Raw genomic sequence first — 17,612 nt, 5'->3', positions numbered from 1 at the left:
ACAAACAGCAGGCAGACTGAAATTTCATTTCTAAATTATATCATTTATTCCAGAATGGATGAATTGATTCATATTCATTTACACACTGAAGAGCCCCCTTAAGAAAATTAACTACTGGAAATGCTCAAAGTCAAATGAAAGAGCACAGAATACATTTGCAAATTCTTATTCATTTATTACAAAAGTAGTGCATGCTACAAAAACACAACTTACCAATATGCCCTGCTTTTACTTTAAATGGTACATCCAGCTGACTCTGCAAAGAGAATATTAAAAAAAAAAAAAAAAGCTTTATACCGCAGAGCCTGTAGCATGGGTAACCATTTAATCTCTGAGATTTTCAGCACTTACATAGTTATTTTAATACACAATTTTTAACATGCATAGTACCAACTGGGGGAAGGGGTCTAACTCTAGACTAGGCTGACTGGGAGTCAGATAGATAGAACTGAGGGAAACTAGTGACCTCAATTAACATACTATATTACCTATCACTTGCAAAGTGGTATTTTCTCCCAGCTGCTCTCCTTTGAACTACTTCAATATATGATCTATATTCCTTCCTACAGCTTCTAAGAACCGGGATGGTAAGACGACTTTATTTTCCATACCTTGGTTAAGCTTGAATTTTCCCATAAAGTTTTCCACAATGACATCAGGAGAGCTGATCTGCCTATTTGTTTGATCTCAAGGACCAGAGCTTCATATAATTGTATCCCACTGTCTTTTCAGGAAGAACCGTTTAAGACCAGAGATTTTCAACCGTGGGTCACACTTTCAAGGGGGAATGGAGGAACATGCCCGGTCCACACCACTTCCTGCAGCTCCAATTGGCCAGGAACAGTGATCCACTGCCAACAGGAATTGCAAGCAATGGAGGTACAGGTAAATAAAGCAACAGCAGCTCAGGAGGGGAAATCCCTGGTGTATCTCCTCCGTTTTATTGCCCATCCCTGGTCCAGACTATCCCTGACAAGTGTTTGTCTAACATGCTCTTAATCTCTAATGATGGAGATTCCACAACCTCTCTAGGCAATTTATTCCAGTGCTTAACCAGCCTGACAGTTATGAAGTTTTTCCTAATGTCCAACCTTCAGCTTCCCTGCTGCAATTTAAGCCTATTGCTTCTTGTCCTATCTTCAGAGGTTAAGGAGAATAATTTTTCTCCCTCTTCCTTGTAACAACTTTTTAGGTACTTGAAAGTGATTTTGTCTCCTCTTACTCTTCTGTTTCCATACTAAACAAACCTAATTCTTTCAGTCTTCCCTCACAGGTCATGCTTTCTAGACCTTTAATCATGTTTGTTGCTGTTCTCTGGATCTAAGTTGTAGGATGGTATGCACTACTGTCGTTGGGTTGGATTTAAAACTTTCAAGCAGAAAGGCTTTGAACTGGAGATAAGTCTTGGCAATCATGGCATCAAGGCCTGCCTCATGAAGGTTGTGTACTGTATTGGCTGTAACTTTGATTTTTTCCAAATATAGTCTCAGGTCAGACAACAGCTACTTGATAACAAGGATGATTTTCTGGAGTTGACCAGTTATTGCTCCACAAACCAGCCAGTTATTCAAATAAGGGAATATTTAAATACCTAAACTTATCATCATTGTTCCACTACCACCACAATGCACTTAGTGAAGTCTCCTGGGTAACGGTAGTCAATGGGAACATTGTGAGATGATAGTAAGTGAAGTCTCCTGGGTAACGGTAGTCAATGGGAACATTGTGAGATGATAGTAAGTGAAGTCTCCTGGGTAACGGTAGTCAATGGGAACATTGTGAGATGATAGTAATTGTTTCCTGCTATGTTTCAAAGGTACTTCCTGTGGAGCAGATTTTTGTTACGCAGAAAGCAGCATACCAATTTCCAGTCTCGAATAATAGTTTAATGGAAGCAACAGTGACTATCCTGAATGTGACTTTGTTAATGAAAAGGTTCATGTTTCCTAGATCTAGAGTGGGGCAAAGTCCACCAGATTTTTCTGGGAGCAGGAAGTACAAGGAATAGTTGTTTGTATGGAAACTCCCCAATCATTTCCAATTCCAGAAGAGACTGCACTTCTTAAAATTAAATTGTCTCAAAAGATGCACCCCTGAAAAAAGATAGGGAAAGTATGCTGGCATAAGGAAGTAAGAAGAATTGGATAACATATCATTCGTTCACTATGAGCACCCACTTGTCTGGCAAAATCTCTTTCTAGGCACAGAGAATGTGAGATAGCTGTCTTTCAAAGCAGACATGGTCACTGTCAAGCAATCAAAAATGACTGCTTGGAGACTGAGGCTATATGGTGAGAAGGGCCTATAGACAAAGTTGGCTAACAACAATGGAGGAGCTCTAGAACTTCTCATGGTAGAATCTTCTGACCTCTGCTCGATCAAGGATCTCTAATAAAGATGAGGCCTAAACTGCTTTTGTCACTGGAGTGTAAACTCCTAGTGAACAGAGATATGCACAAGAGCACTTTACAGTGCACATTGCAATGTCTGCCTTTTGAGTGAAAAAAAAGCTCGGATCCTTTAAAGGACAAATCTTCTATCATATTTTGCAGCCACTTCAATTCACCTGAAGCTTGTAGCCACAAACAGCACTTCATGGAGATGGTGATGTATTTACGTACACCCAGTGCACTTGCAGGAAAACTGGGAAGCACTTCAGTGAGGAAGTCATTCCTCTATATTGGGTGACTGACAGATCTGGTTCTGCTTCCAACTATAGCAACTGCAAGTTGAAGTACTTATTATATTAGATCTGTGGATCTTGGCAAAATCTCTTTCTAGGCACAATGAAAAATGAATCAGATCACTTTTTGTTTTGGTTGTTTTAAAGACAGTCTGACACTGAGCTCATAAAGGAAAATTATTTAACTTGTCTATATGCTTCGCTGATGAACTATATGGGCCCAGAGAGTCAAAAGGTATTAAACAAAGTCTGGGGCTTGGTTTAGAGAGATCTCAGTATGCTTAATAGCACGGAAAATGAACCATTAGAAATCCTCTCAAGCTTTTAATAAATATAAAGAAAAAGAAAAACAAAGCAGTTCAAGTGTAAAATATTAAAGTAAGGCTTTCATCTTAACAATATCCTTTGTTCCCTTAAGCTGGAGACAGTTCCTGAAGGAACCTTTGTCTGACAGGCTCTTATATGGTATCTAAGATATTAATGATTGTTCTCTTGGGGAAAAGAGCAATTAGTTAAGAGAGGCTGATACTACTATTGTTGAGGTCTGATCACATTTCCTCTCAAGCAGTCTCCTGGATTCAGCTGGACATAGAAGACCTGTTGATATCTTCTGGATCCAATCTCTGGCCTGGTCAGGACATCTCTTGGGATAACCGAGGCCCGGTGTCCCAGGAGACAGTGGGAGTGTTGGCCATGATGCGGATGCTTGCTTTACTAGCCAATTTCTCTCCCCAAAATCTCTTTAAGGACCCACAAAGGGAACACTCAGTACAGTAACCTATCCCCTTATGCTGTCTACCAATCAGGCCTAGTTTCCAACATACCAATTCTGGTTAGGAATGTGATAGTTAAAATGCTTAAATGGTTAACTAATGAACCTGTGCTCATTGGTTAACCTTCCTGGTTACAAGCAAGGCTTCCCACCCCTGCAAACCACTACTTCTATATCACATTGGAAGCTCTGGAAACAATATCCAAGGTCTTCAAACAAACATTCCAACACTCCTGGAAGAAGGAATTTTCTTCCATGATTGTACAATCTTTAAATAATTTTTAAATGTTAAAAATAATTTTTAAACGTCAAGAACATCACGTTTTAATATTTCCTGATGTCCTCAGGATATTGCTATATATTTAAATATAAATCAAATATGTTTACTAGATAACATGCGTAACTGTATTCTAGACAGCAATTTTTTTTGTTATTCATAAAACTAAATATTTTTTAGATCAGAGTGGTATTTGTCATTCAAGCTTCCTCATGAAACTTAAATATTAGGCCAAACATTTAAAAGAGTAATATTTTTAAAATAATTAAAAAACCTCCTCCTCACTTTTTAGAGTTAGGCCTTAGAAATATTGTTTTCATTAGCATTATGTCTGAAGTATTGAGTAATTAGTCATGCCCCTCCAAACAATGCCATATATGCTAGATTCTTCACTGACATAATGCTGCTATTTTTATACATACCTACACAGCCACATAACTAGGGTTGCCAGATGGATTCAACAAAAATACCTGACACACACTTGACATTACATCACAATCTACATTACATCTTAGTTAGAAAATACCGGACATTTATATTTTCTCATTTATATTTTCTCAATTTATTTCCCGAAAAGAAAGCTCAAATAATGGACTGTCCAGTTCAAAACCGGACACCTGGCAAGCCTACACATAATCTACACTATAAAAATGAGGATATTTGGTTTTCAAACAAGTTGTTTGACATGGAAGTGCTCCTTTGATAAAAATGAACTTAATGAGATTACGCTCCCTTTTTCCCCCAAATTGCAAAAAAGACAAAGGCTAAGCCTTCACTTTTAATTTCCTGATTTCAATTACTGTTTTGTAGCTTAGTCTCCAGTGATGGATAGGAGCAGCAAAGGATTAAACTCAGGTAGCTAAAGATGTTGTTGGCAGGTAGTTAAAAGAACCAATGGGATACAGTGCTGAAATTTAAATTGTAAATATATACCTGCTGGTGTTTCTCTTTGTGTTAATTCTCTTTCTTCCAAATTCTGGTTTAAAACTATCTATACCCAGGCGGGACTACCATGCCTCAAAGGAATTCAGGAATGGAAGTGGACTGGACCACGAAGGGATTATGAGTAAGTAAGGGGAAAATGTGTATTTAGTCACAATCAGGGTGTTTTTTCTTTGTTTTGGTTGTTTGGTTAAACATCTGTATGAATCCATGCCTTACCTTCCCCACTCACCATATTTAAGCTACAGCCCAGAGATACCATTTTTCTCTGTGTTTTAATCTGTTCTTTTCTCAGTTGCTCTGTAACACCTAGCAATCAAGTATGCTTTATCAAGTATATCTTTTTCGTTGCTGTTAATAAAATTGCCTTTTTTTAAAAGCAATGATTTTATTCTTGTGTCCTGGAAGGTAACAAGAGGTCTATGTGTGTGCCTGCCTAGCCTTGAGAGATCAGCTATCAGGGACACAGTTTGTTCTTCATTTTTTCAAGCTCTCTTGTGGCAAAAGAGCTTGGGGTACCCCTTGGGAAGAATTTTAAGTGTTTATTCCTTGGTTTTTTTGGGATGGGGGGATTAAATCACTTGATGGTAGCAGCTATCTCCCAAAGTCAATGAATCTGTGACTCTGGGGACTTTTTGTAAGCAGAGCCTTTAAAGGCAAGGTATTTAAGGTGTCTTTTGGGTCCCCATCTTCTGCACTTGAGGAGCGCCAGAGTGGGGAACAGCGCTGACAATCCAACATCAACTCTCACACTCACGTGAATAAGCATTTGTAGAATCAAGACCATAAAACAATTTTTGCTCTCTTAAGCAGTGTTCAAGATCCATGTCTTCTAATGCAAGTCAGATTCAACAGTAACTTTGTTTTATAATGGCCTCTCAAATAAGAATAACCGAGCATTCAATAAAAGTTACAGAACAAAACACTTGTGAAGGTTTTTCAAAAGACCAAAGCAATGCATCTCTTGAGATGAAAGATGTCTGTTTTAGGGATGTGAAGGACTAGTTAACTATCTGATAAGCAAATGCTTAATGGACAGTCGACTAGACGCTTCCCTCCCCCACTTGCTGCCTCTACCAGATAGAGGTAGCAGGGGGAGGGAGATAGTTCAAAGCGGCAGCACCGTGTGGAGCCCAGGATCAACTGGAAACTCCCCAGCTGATCCCGGGCTCCATGTGGCTCTGTCACTTTAAAATGCCATGGGGAGCTCAGCATCAAGGCTCCTCACGGCATTTCAAAGCAACAGCGTCACGTGGAGCCCAGGATCAGCTGGAGATTCCCCCATTGACCCTGGGCTCCATGCAGCGCTGCTGCTTTGAAATGCCACCGTGGAGGTGCCCTATCAACTAATCAAATAGTTGATGCAATATGCATTGACTATTTGATTAGTCAATTACCTGATACTTAACATCCTTAGTCTGTTTACTAATATTCCATCTAAAATTCCACTAACTTCATCCTTACGTGGTGTTTAAATGTCCAAATAATAAATATTTATTCTCACAAACATTTATTCTCACAACAGTATCTCATTTTTGCTCACTTTGAACTTACCAGTGCATTTTCTTTTATTTCAAGATTCTTAAGTGCTACAGCTCCTAAAGAGAAAAATGAAAAGGGTTGATATTGAAGTTTGAACAGTACTAGATCTCTTGAGCGCCTGTAAACATACAAACACCTTTATTTCACAGTAAGCTTTGAGTAATTAGGATAGCAGTTCAGTATTAATATTTTGCTTGTTGTTTATAAAGAGCAAACAGCCCATATGCTGCAATTAATGACATTTTCCCAGTTGCCAATAACGAAGGGAGTACTATTGTAAGCCAGCTGTCGCAAAGCAGGTCTAGAATAGATGGGGCCATGATCAAAAATGGTTAGCTGCCAGACCACTAGAACTGCCACTAATACTAGCACCAATGATACAGCAATATCAGGAGATCTTTAAAAATGACTTTATATAAACAAGTTTCATATGTCTTTATTAGCTCTTATTATTTTCATTAAGGATGTTAAATTGCAATTATCTGTTTAGTAGATCAAAATTTTATCAAATACATGATTAGTCTATAAGGGGGCCCTCTGCAGAGCCTCAGCATGAGCCAGCTGGAGTTGGGACTGAGCAGTACCGACTCACACTGCTGCAGCTCTGCATTTAAATGTATTAGGAGCCACTGGGCTCTTACTACTTTTAAAACACAGAGGCGCAGTGTCCCAGACCAATGCGAGCTGGGACTGCTCAGCCCCAGCTCATGCTAAGTCCAGCAGACTCTGCTTGTGGCCAGCCAACACCCGCTGTGAACAGGGGCTGGTTGGTGGCAACTGCCCCTGTCCGTGGAGCGGGAGGGGGCCCAGCTCCCTGCTGGGACCCCCTCAGACAGGGGCTGCAACCTCCCCAATCCCTCAGTGCCAGCTCCCCCCAGGACCAGCTAATACAGAGGCAGCAAGGGGAAGGGCGAGTAGTCGAGAACTCCATTCGACTATCCAATTAACATAAGCATATCAGGTAGTCGAATAGTTGACTACACGCTTATACCTAATTTTCACAGACACTCTCTGAAACATTCTTTAGTGTATCAAAATTGCCTTCTATAGAGCTAGGTGTACTAAATTTGTATACTGAATATTGTGTCTCTTTTGTTAACTGACCAGAACTGATAACTGGAGAGAGGGGAGGAGAAGGATGGAGAAAATTTTGAGATCCTCTGTTATTGATTGAGAGGCTAACTCATAGACTAGTAAAGAAATAGAAGACTCACCACAATTCAGTTAGTTTTAGGCCAGGCCCTGGTAATGGTATAACTAGGATAGGACAGTGAGTGCATCCAGCTTGCATAGGAGGAAGGGAGAGATACATGTTCTGGCTAGCAGCTTCTGTAAAAATGGGGGGAGGGGCATACAAATGCACACCACTTCCCCCACTCAGGGTTTGCCCTGCTGTGCCTACCTGGAGTTCCAATGGGGAGAAAGGATCAGGACATCAGGGGGCTTGCCTCGCTCTGGCACTCCAGCTGCAGAGTTAGACTGGGGGCTTGCCCTGCTCCCCATGCTTGCCCAGCACTCTAGACAGTCAGTGAAGTCAGGGGCATGCCCTGATCTTCCCACTAGGTGCTCCTGCTAAAGAGTGGGAACATGCTCCCTGCTCGCTGGCAGAAATGCCAGATGAGCAGAGCAAGGGAAGTCCCTGATTCTGCTCCCCAAGCCCAGCTGGAGCTCCAGGCAGAGTAGGGCAAGAAGTAAGGGCCCAGATGCTACCTGTGGCTACATTTCCAGACCCTAGCATCCAGAAAAGCAATTAAGTTTGAAATTGCATCTGTTAACAACATGGCTAAACATCCATGTATGTGACTTTTACAGGCTTACAATTAATGCTCATATTTCCTACTAGAACAATGAAGAAAATCTAACCATAAATGTTTTCAAGTACTGTATGAATGTGCTCAAAAAAGTGACTACCTGAATAAACACAGAACATTGCTGCTCCACAGATCAGCTGCCTGGATATATACTAAGTTATAGCTACTTATTTAGATAATCTTCTCCTGCTTTTCATTGTATTTAACACTGTAGAAACAAAACAACTATGAGAGAGTTAACTGGATTCTTTTGTGAGGGCATATCCACATTACACAGCATTTAGCAACATAACTATGTCGACAGCCATTCTGCTAAAAGTCAGGCAGGATAAACACTGTGTTTGTCTGCACTTTTAGCCCCCTAACAAGCAGCTTTTGCTTTGTCAACTGGACTCCTTCAGTTGTTTTTAAGGATATGTCTACACTATGGAGTTGTGTTGCGTAAACTAATGTCGACACGCAGAAATTGCCAAAAAAAGTCACCAAACTGTGTTTACACTGGCTCCCTTTGTCAACAGAATGTGTCCACCTTTTTAATTCATCTGTTAACATCTGTCACTAGGTGTTGTGGAACTGCGGGATAGAGCGCAGAGCATCTTGGGACTGTGCAAAATGGCCCATCAGGCACCAATCTATTCTCTCAGAATCTTCTGCAGAGAAAGGCTAAATGGCATCAGTGGACACTGCTGGCTAGAAATGTATCACAACACTAGGACACTATACAGACCAAAACAGGATTATAGAAAGGCCCCATAAACAGGAATTTGCTGTGATGCACAACAACATATAAAGTAGGTCAGTAACTTGTCAATGATTGGGATATGCACTACAGATTACTTGGCAATTTACAACGTTCCAAAAACAAGAAAGCCATCAAAATGTTTTCTTGGTTTGACAGCTGCAATTTAATCTGAATTATCTGCATTTCATAATACACCAATAAATCTTCTAAACAACATTTTACAGATAATGAAATTGGGTAATGACACTTCACTGCACAGCTCAGGTAAGAATGTTAAATCTTCACTGAGAAATGTCACCATTTCTAGTGTGTGTATTTAAAAAATCTGTATGAACTGTGAGTGTATCTACTTCCCACCATAAACAAGTGCTTGTTTCTTTACATTTATGCTCCTACATACACATATATGCACAATGGCAACCTAAAATTAAAAAGGCATTTTTCTCTTAGTTTTGTCTGACACTGTATAAACTGTTATTTTTACTAATGAACTGAGGGTGCAATATACCACAGTATCAATCTGCCAACAAAATCTTGTGAAATGTCTGTAGTAATATAACTCTCCAGATCAAGAGCTAAATTTTTTTATACTATATTTCTTACAGAACTTTCAGATACTCTAAACATTTCATTTATAGGTTAAATTACAATTTGCTTTATAAATTATTTTTTTTAAAACATACATCTTCAAAGTTGTAAATGGGTTTTCCCTGCACAAATTACACAGAGTAAGTGTCATGTTACTAAAGCCCTATTCATTGCTTGAAGTTTATTCACAAGTTTTAAAAAGACTACGGAACAGATTTTATCATATGAACATCAGCAACAAGTTTTAAATAAAAAATGCTATTTTCATCCTGCTCCTGAAACAAATCTATGGGAAGACTCCCCCAGTTTTCTAAAGCTTTTGGATCAGGCCTTTGTCATTTGTTTCTTTCTATCATTTTTCTTAATCCTTTTCAAAGATCTTGTCTTCAAACTTTCAGTTTATATTCATTCATATTTTCTCCTCACTTTTTTTAAAAATCATTCTCCCACTCAATATGGTTTCTGGTTTCACCATCTACCAGCATCACCATCACCATCTACCAGCATCTTCACTTAATAGTTTATTAATACTTTACCATTTGCAAAAGAAAGGTAATTTATAAACAACACAATGTATTTGCACGAGTTAGGACATAATCAAACTTTGGAGGTCAGCTACAACTACTAAGAAGGTTACAAACTGTTAACACGGGCATAATGAAAGTAGGAATGTGAATGTTTAAACAATTAACTGGTAAACTTCACCCTTAATGAGGGCTAAATCAGCTCCAGCTCCAGCCCCTGACACAGGAGGTGGAGGGGGGGAGGGAAGAGCACTCCACCCAAGCTGCAGGTTTAATCAGTTAACAGTTAATCATAACATTTAGCAGATTAACTTACTAACTGGATTTTACATCCCTAACTGAATCCATAGGAGTTCATTCCTAAATTATTGGGTTAGCTTCTTGGCTGAAATAACAGTACATACATCACTGTTTGGTAGAAGAGATATTTCTCCCACCACCTAAATTTTACCTATAATGATGCTGATAAAGTTTGTACCATACCACAGATATTCTAAGCAGAAAGTTAATATAAAAAGATACTGCAATCAGTTCCTTAATTAAGAAGCAGACACTTCATGCAGCTTACATATTAACTACCAGCAGAAATATCCGGCATCGCCTGGGGAAAATATAGTAAAAGGTGTGATGAATGAACTGTCTCAATTACATTAACACAGCATATTTTATTGGAAATACTTTTCTCTGATATATTACTTTAAGAAATTAACATAGCTAGTGATGTTACAAAACAACCAATCCCATAGGGTCTCTTTTCTCAATCGCCACAAATCAGGAAGGCCCATCTTCCCTTAAAGACTCTATGAAAACCAATGCCTGCAGCCTCCTTGCCAGAAGCCCTGAGAAATGGAGGGGATGTCTCCTGGGCTCTGCAGTAACAGTAAATCACTGCTCCCCAAGTAGCCACTCCCCGAGTGCCTTCACTGCATGCTCCATTAGGCAACCTGAATAGACTTCCTAGCGGCAGCTGGACCAGTTGCATTGATCAGACAAAACTGAACACCTTCAGACCAAGTGCAATTAGTGATATCTAGATGATCTGAACATGCAGCATCTGAATGTACCTGTTCTAATGAGAAGAGGCTGTTCTGAGTATACTGTGTCCTCCCTCAGGCTCCACGATGCTCAAAACCTTGTCCTCTTACCCACCTCCCCTCTTTGTACCGTGAGCTGAATCCTGCATAGTGCATAATGCCCATGGCACTTGCTGATAACGCATACAGAACAAGGGAGAGTGAGTGGTGGGATGGCTAGTTTGGGTGTGGGGGGAGGGAAGCAACTTTAATTTCCAGATGGGGTTCAGTCGGAGCCCGGTTGCGTGAAGATGTTGAGAGGCTGTAATAGCTGGAGGCTTCTCCCAGCCACAATTAGCAAGGCTAGACCCCAGCCAGCATCAGCCACATTTGGGTCTGTTCTGGAGACCTGCTGATGCCCTAGTATAGGAGAGGTTGCCGATTCTCTGCCCCACTGCAGCCTCTTCCCCATGGGCTTTCTCTTGATGGTGCTGCAGGTGCCCATATGCTTTATCCTCTAGGATCTCGTAGTTGCAGTTTATGTGACATGCTTAATAGAAGAATCCAGCAAACGCCTATGATCGGGCACTACTAAAAGCTAATTATCAGTGGGCCCAATTGGGGCTCTGGGGGCAACAGGGGAACCAATTTCAAGATATAACCAATCACGTTATTTAAGTTAGGAAATCAGTAGCATCCGTGCAAAATATGGTGTTTCTAGCTCTTACCGTTCAGATATTTATAAGACTAAATATAACTACTGACACTTTAAAAGAGGGAGCAGGAGAGGGAATCTATGGTTGGCAGTCACACAAAAAATGGTTTAAAAACTCTCTTTTCAGATTCTTTTCCTTTTTGGCTAAAAATGAAGTATTAAGTTTTACTATCCTGCAAGCAGACTAAAACTTCAGTTACCATACTATTCACTCACAACCAATAGTGTTTAGTCTGTGCAGGGTCATCATGTCCAAAGAGTTCCTCTCAGAGCTTTTTATGTCAAATTAATTTTAACTTTCAGCATGCCACCAAGTTAAGAAATTCCTGTACAAAAATCTAAAGTGAAATGTCTGTTAAAAATGTGTTAAAAATCTAGATGCTTAAAACTTGTTTAGATTCCTAAATAAAAGTGAATGGATTTTCATAAGTGCTCCATGCCTGCATTTCACATTATATTTTAGCTGCCGTTAAAAGTCAATAAGCTTGAAAAATGTAAAAGTACCATCACCAACTAACTTGGCTATCCCTCTGAAGCTTATCTACTCAATGTCTCTTTTTTTCTTCCTCCCCTCCATTTTTTCTCCTTCTCCTCCCTCCCCTTACTTATTCTTGGATCCAGACTTCCAACACTCCTGTCATGTGAAGAATTGGGTTGTGTCCACGAAAGCTCATGACATCATCTATATGTTTTGTTAGTCTAATAGCACCTTAAAGACTATTTGTTGTTTAAGTTTTTCCAACAACTAAGTGTGTGCTTGGTAGGGATGTGAATATGAAAGACAGAGGAGTATGTTTGTGTGAGAGACAGACACACACATAGCGTGTGAGAGTGACAGAGATTGGCATTTGAGCATATGCAGACTAGGGATGTTAAAATGAGATTCATTGACTAGTCGAGTAGTCAATGGAATTCCTTGCTTTTCCAGCTGACCTCGGGTTCTGGGGAAATGCTGCTCGGAACCCAGGGTAAGCTGATGAGTCCCCAGCTGACCCTAGGCTCCACAGCCTTTGGGCATTTTAAAGGAGCAGCGTCGCTGCACAGCTGAGCCGTGGATCGACTGTGTGGCTCTGCTGCTTTGAAGTACCGCTTTCCCTCCCCTCCAAAGGCAGCAAGGGGAGGTGGATATCAACTAGTAAACAGACTATCCGATAAGCAAATCAGATAGTCGACTAGTCTTTAACATGCCTAATTCAGACATAGAAGGAACTATCAGCAAACTCGCTCCATCCCAAATCTTATTGTGTCCACCCTCTCTGCAGAGATATGGCACAGGAGTGAAGTGAGTAAGACACAGTCATCAACACCCTCTTCCTTCCTGTGCCTTCCCCACATTGCACAGTAAGCAAGAGGCTCCTGGGGAGCAACTCCATTTATGTGCACCCGCCAAGTGCTCGGGGCTGGCCCCGCCCCAGGCGCGCAGTGCATGCGCAGTGTCAGTCCTGGGTGCGCGGGGAGCACTGGCCCTGGGTGCGCGAGCGGCCCCGCCCCTGGGCACCCAGCAACTCCAAAAGGTTGGGTACCACTGCCCTATACTATACAGATTTCATGGGAGAGACCACTTTTTCCTCAAATTAGGGGACCCAACCTAAAAGGGAGTTTCATGGAGTTCACAAGGTTATGGGGATGTGGGAGAGGTCATATTATTACCACCTTACAACTGTGCTGCCTTCAGAGCTGGGTGGCTTCATTTGCAATGTCGGTATGTCTAATTTACATCTCTCTGGCGCCAGAGGGATGTAGTCTAGACATACTCCAACTGACCAGCTCTGAAGGCTTTGCTCCCCTCAATAACTAGGGATGTTAGCAGGTAATCAGTTAAAATGTTACATGAGCTGGGAACCATGGCAGCAGCCCCCATGAGGGGGGAACCACACCTCTCTAGCCTGACCCCAGTGGGGCTGGAGCAGCTCTTCCAGACACACCCCCTTTAATTGGTGGCAGCACTACAATTACACAATTAATTTGTTAAACATCCCTAACAATAACCATGTGATCTCCCCACTAGGGATGTTAAATTTAAATTAATCGGCTAGTCAAATAATCAATGCAATTTACATTGACTATTCGATTAATCAACAAGGGCACCTTGGCCTTTGCAGTGCCCCTTCAAACAGCTGTTACTACATTTCAAAGGCGAAAGCGCTGTGGGGAGCATGGAGCCAGCGAGGGACACCCAGCTGGCCCCAGGGCTGCATGTGGCATTTCAAAGCAGCAGCGTTGTGGGAGCCCCAGGTCTGCCCCTGGTCTCCATGCAGCACTGCTGCTTTGAAGCACCCCCTCCTCTTCCCCCTTTCCCTTGCTGTCTCTTTCTGATAGAGGCAACAAGAGGGTGGGGGGACAGAAAGCGACTGGTCGACTAGTATGTCAACTATCTGATAAGCATTTGCCTATAAGATAGTCAACTAGTCGTTCACATCCCTACTCCCCACACCACTTTTTTGGGTCAGGTCCTCCTACAATTACAACACCATGACATTTCAGATTTAAACAGCTAAAATAATTAAATGTATGATTTAAAAAAATCCTATGAAAATGAAATTGATCAAAATTAGAGATGTTAAATTTAGATTAACAGAACAGTCGATGGGATTTCCATCAACTACTTCACTAGTCTACAAGGGCGCTTCCACCTTTGAACTGTAGCAAGAGCCCTGCTGGGACTTGCCGAGCTCTTGCTCCAGTTCAAAAGCAGAAGAGGACCTTCCTTTTGAAATTTACAAAGCCCAGTGGGGATCTTGTACATTTCCAAAAAAAAAAAAAAAAAGCCCAGCAGGGAACATGGGACCAGCGGGGCACCCCTTTGGCCCTGTGCTCCCTGCAGCGCCTTAGCCTTTGAAATGTACAAGAGCCCCAGTGGGCTAAGGAAGCCCCACAAGGAGCACAGGACCAGCAAGGGAGTCTCTCACTGGGCCCCGCGCTCCCTGCCGGGCTTCTCCTCTTATACATTTCAAAAGCAGAAGTGGCGCAAGCGGAGACTGCTTCAGTCCCCGTTCACCATTTCCGCTGTGCCTCTACCTCCCGTGTCCCCCCCCCCCCGCAAAGATGGTGCTGGGGGGAAAAACCAGCTTTTAAGCTGGCTCCCCCCAGCACTAGCTCCTGCTCCTCCCACCTTGCTGCCTCTCTCCCATAGAGGCAGTGGCGGGAGGGCGGAAGCAACTAGTCTCTTACATCCCTAATCAAAATAGACATGAATTTGATAGGGTCCTAAACACCCTGTACAAGTTATGCAGAGTTCAGGATATACTGGAAAATGCCTACTTACATTTTTCTAGTTCCCACACCTCTTATCAACTGAGACACCTGCTCCCGGGGAGCTACCCCTGAGTGTAAGCATGTAACCACTAATTTTTTAAACCAGCTTCCCTCTGTCAAAGGTTCCCCCCTGCCCCGCCTTTGATACAGAGGTAGCAGCTACGGGAATGGGCGAGGCTTGCATGTAAACCAAGGGTTAACTGACAATCCCAGGCTCGTTAATTAACCATGTTGGGTTCACATTCACATTCCTAGTTATTAACTGATTTTTTTGTACGTGTGTATGCATCCAAGATATTAGGGAAACAAAGAAGGTGAAGTAATATCCTTATTGGACCAACTTCTGTTTGTGAAAGAGACAAGCTTTCACACTTGCTCTGTTCAAATTCAGAATCTTGTATCTTTCACCAAAACAAAAGATGGTCAAATAAAGTATCCACTCGCCTTATCTGTGTATATGTGTGCGCACATATATATTACTTGTTCTTTACTTTGCTGAACTCCCTTGCTCCAGCTACTCTGACAGTAAAGGTTCTGATTATTTTGCATATCCTGCATGCAAGCCACTTAGTGAGCCCAGATGCTTAAGAAATTCTAATAGCTGGAGTACTTGCCTTCAGGGCTTGTGGTGTGGTCAGCACTGTCACTCGCACTACCTGTTTCTATAGTATATACAATGGCTAAAATAAGGATGTTAAATTGCAGTTTTCTGGCTAATCGTATAGTTGATAACAATTTGATTATTGATGATTAATCAATAAGGACCACTCTTCAGAGCCATAGCAGAGATAGCTCCAGGAGCAACCTGTGCTGTGACTGAATTTTAAATGAAGTAAGAGCCGCCAGGAGAGGCACAGCAACTCCATCCCAGCTCCCACTGAGTCCAGCAGCCCCTGTCCGTGGCCAGCCTGGTCCACCTCAAACGGAGCTTCTGCAGGCTGCTACAGGAGCAGCCCCTTTTCACCACTGCCGGGGCTGCTGCTGGAGCAGCCCCTGCATGTGACCAGCCCAGGCCACAGCAAACAGGGGCTGCTTGGCAGCCAGTAGCCCCTGTCTGCGGTGGGGGGGGCGCTCCACGCTGGGACCTCCACGGACAGGGGCTGCTGTGGGAGCTGCCTCGGCCCACAGAGAGGCAGCAAGGCGAGAAGCAAGCAGTCAATACTCCAATAGACTAGTCGACTACTCGCTAACATTCATAGGCTCACAAGCTTAAAGCTATTTTGGGCAAGAGGGAGTTGGTTACAATGCTTTCAGACAGACAACCAATCAGTCCTCCAAAGAAAAAATAAGTAGGGAAAAGCATACTTGCTATTCCTGATAATTTCTAGGTGTAGCCCAAGATCCAGTGTGCTTCAGCAGCAGCCCTGGGAACTACAAGTTGTGGTCTGCAAACTGCAGCATGTTGGGAAAACTTCCTGGTTCCTGCCAGGATGTGCCCTCTGCCTGCAGCAGGGTCTCAGCAGGGACTGTGCTAGAAGCAGCATACAGGCTGCATGCGGAGAGGAGGGGCTACTGAACTGAGATCCTATTTTATGTTTTTCACAGGTAGGACCAGAAAGGGCTATAGAGCACCCTGAGAGGAGTTTAAGTGACACAAAGGGAGAACATGGACTTGGTTATTGTGGGGTTTAGTTACTGTGAGAGTCGGAACACGTTGTAAGGGGGCTGTGTTGTATGCTGCAACCTCTGCCCCCAGCAGGGTCTCAGCAGGGACAGGGCTAGAAGCAGCACACAGGCTGCATGCTGAGAGGAGGGGTTGCTGAAACTGTAATCCTGTTTTATGTTTTGTTACAGAATAAAGCCTGTTCCTGGTGGTTTGTCTGAATTAGTCTGGTCTGAGGTGCACACACACAAAATACAGAATACAAAGCACACTAAGCAGCCTCAGGCCTAGCCTCCCACAGTGGTGTAAGAAGTCACAAGGCTTCTCCTATGCTGAATAACCTCACACTCGGCTAGAGAAGAGGAGGGGTTAACATAGGTAAAAAGAAATGAAAGCTAAACAAGTAAATAAAACCTTCCACGTCATATATGTTCCATGCTCATATATTTTGAAGCAAAAAAAAAACAAAAAAGTTTTTTTATAAATCATTAACAAATCATCTGTTTACAGTAAAACTGATTTCCCTTCATCTTTATGCAATTACATTTGAAAGTTACCTGTTTTTCTCTACCCTTGGATAATGAAAATTGAATCAAGTCTGATCCACTTTTATTCACAGGCAGTTTCACTTTTAGTTTCTCAACAGTTCACTTGTTTAGGTTTTAAACTGTGCAGGTGAGTATTTAAAAACACTTTTAGAGTGTTTGAAGTGTGCACTGGTCCTGGATGGCAAGAGCTCCTTTCAAAAGTCGTCAGCCAAACTGAGACACTAATACTAAGATTACAGGATCTTTTGTAAAGAAAGTGAAGTAGTTTCAGGTCCTGCTTTTATGCCTCCCGCCCCAATTTGTCTAGTTTTGCAGCCACAATTGCCTCTTGGGGTTCCCCGTCCACTGACGGGGCAGAGGAACAGGGGGGCACGAGCTGGAAGGACGGGAAATCTCTACCTACGAGCTGTCAAATCCAATGACGAGCTCGTTTTCCTCCGCCCTCTTCCTAGGAGTCGCGTTGGGTTCAACACCCGGACAGAAGCAGTCGTCCTAACTTGGCAGCGTCCCTTCGCTCTGTGAAAGGAGATCGAGGCGAGGCGAGGCGAGCACAGCTGGCAGCGGGCCACGCTCAGCGCAGGGGCAGGGAGGGCGGGC

At 42.4% G+C, this 17,612-nt stretch overlaps 1 protein-coding gene across 7 annotated transcripts in view; it reads right to left on the bottom strand.

The window, feature by feature from the left end:
* Positions 1–17,612, bottom strand: part of VPS13A (vacuolar protein sorting 13 homolog A) — a 296,260-nt gene that overhangs the window by 278,142 nt on the left and 506 nt on the right. For all 7 annotated transcript variants that reach the window (XR_012904695.1, XR_012904697.1, XR_012904696.1 and 4 more), the window contains exons 2-3: positions 6,229–6,272; positions 214–256 (exon numbers count right to left, since the gene is read on the bottom strand). Coding sequence is in view for 2 of the 7 variants with exons in the window: in XM_006122479.4 (XP_006122541.2) it covers positions 214–256; positions 6,229–6,272 (87 nt within the window). In the remaining 5 variants the exon portion in view is untranslated. The remainder of the gene's footprint in view (positions 1–213; positions 257–6,228; positions 6,273–17,612) is intronic.

The sequence above is a fragment of the Pelodiscus sinensis genome, chromosome 6 (assembly GCF_049634645.1).
Source record: "Pelodiscus sinensis isolate JC-2024 chromosome 6, ASM4963464v1, whole genome shotgun sequence".
Taxonomy (NCBI): Eukaryota; Metazoa; Chordata; order Testudines; family Trionychidae; genus Pelodiscus; species Pelodiscus sinensis.
This window is presented reverse-complemented; position numbering and strand designations above follow the sequence as displayed.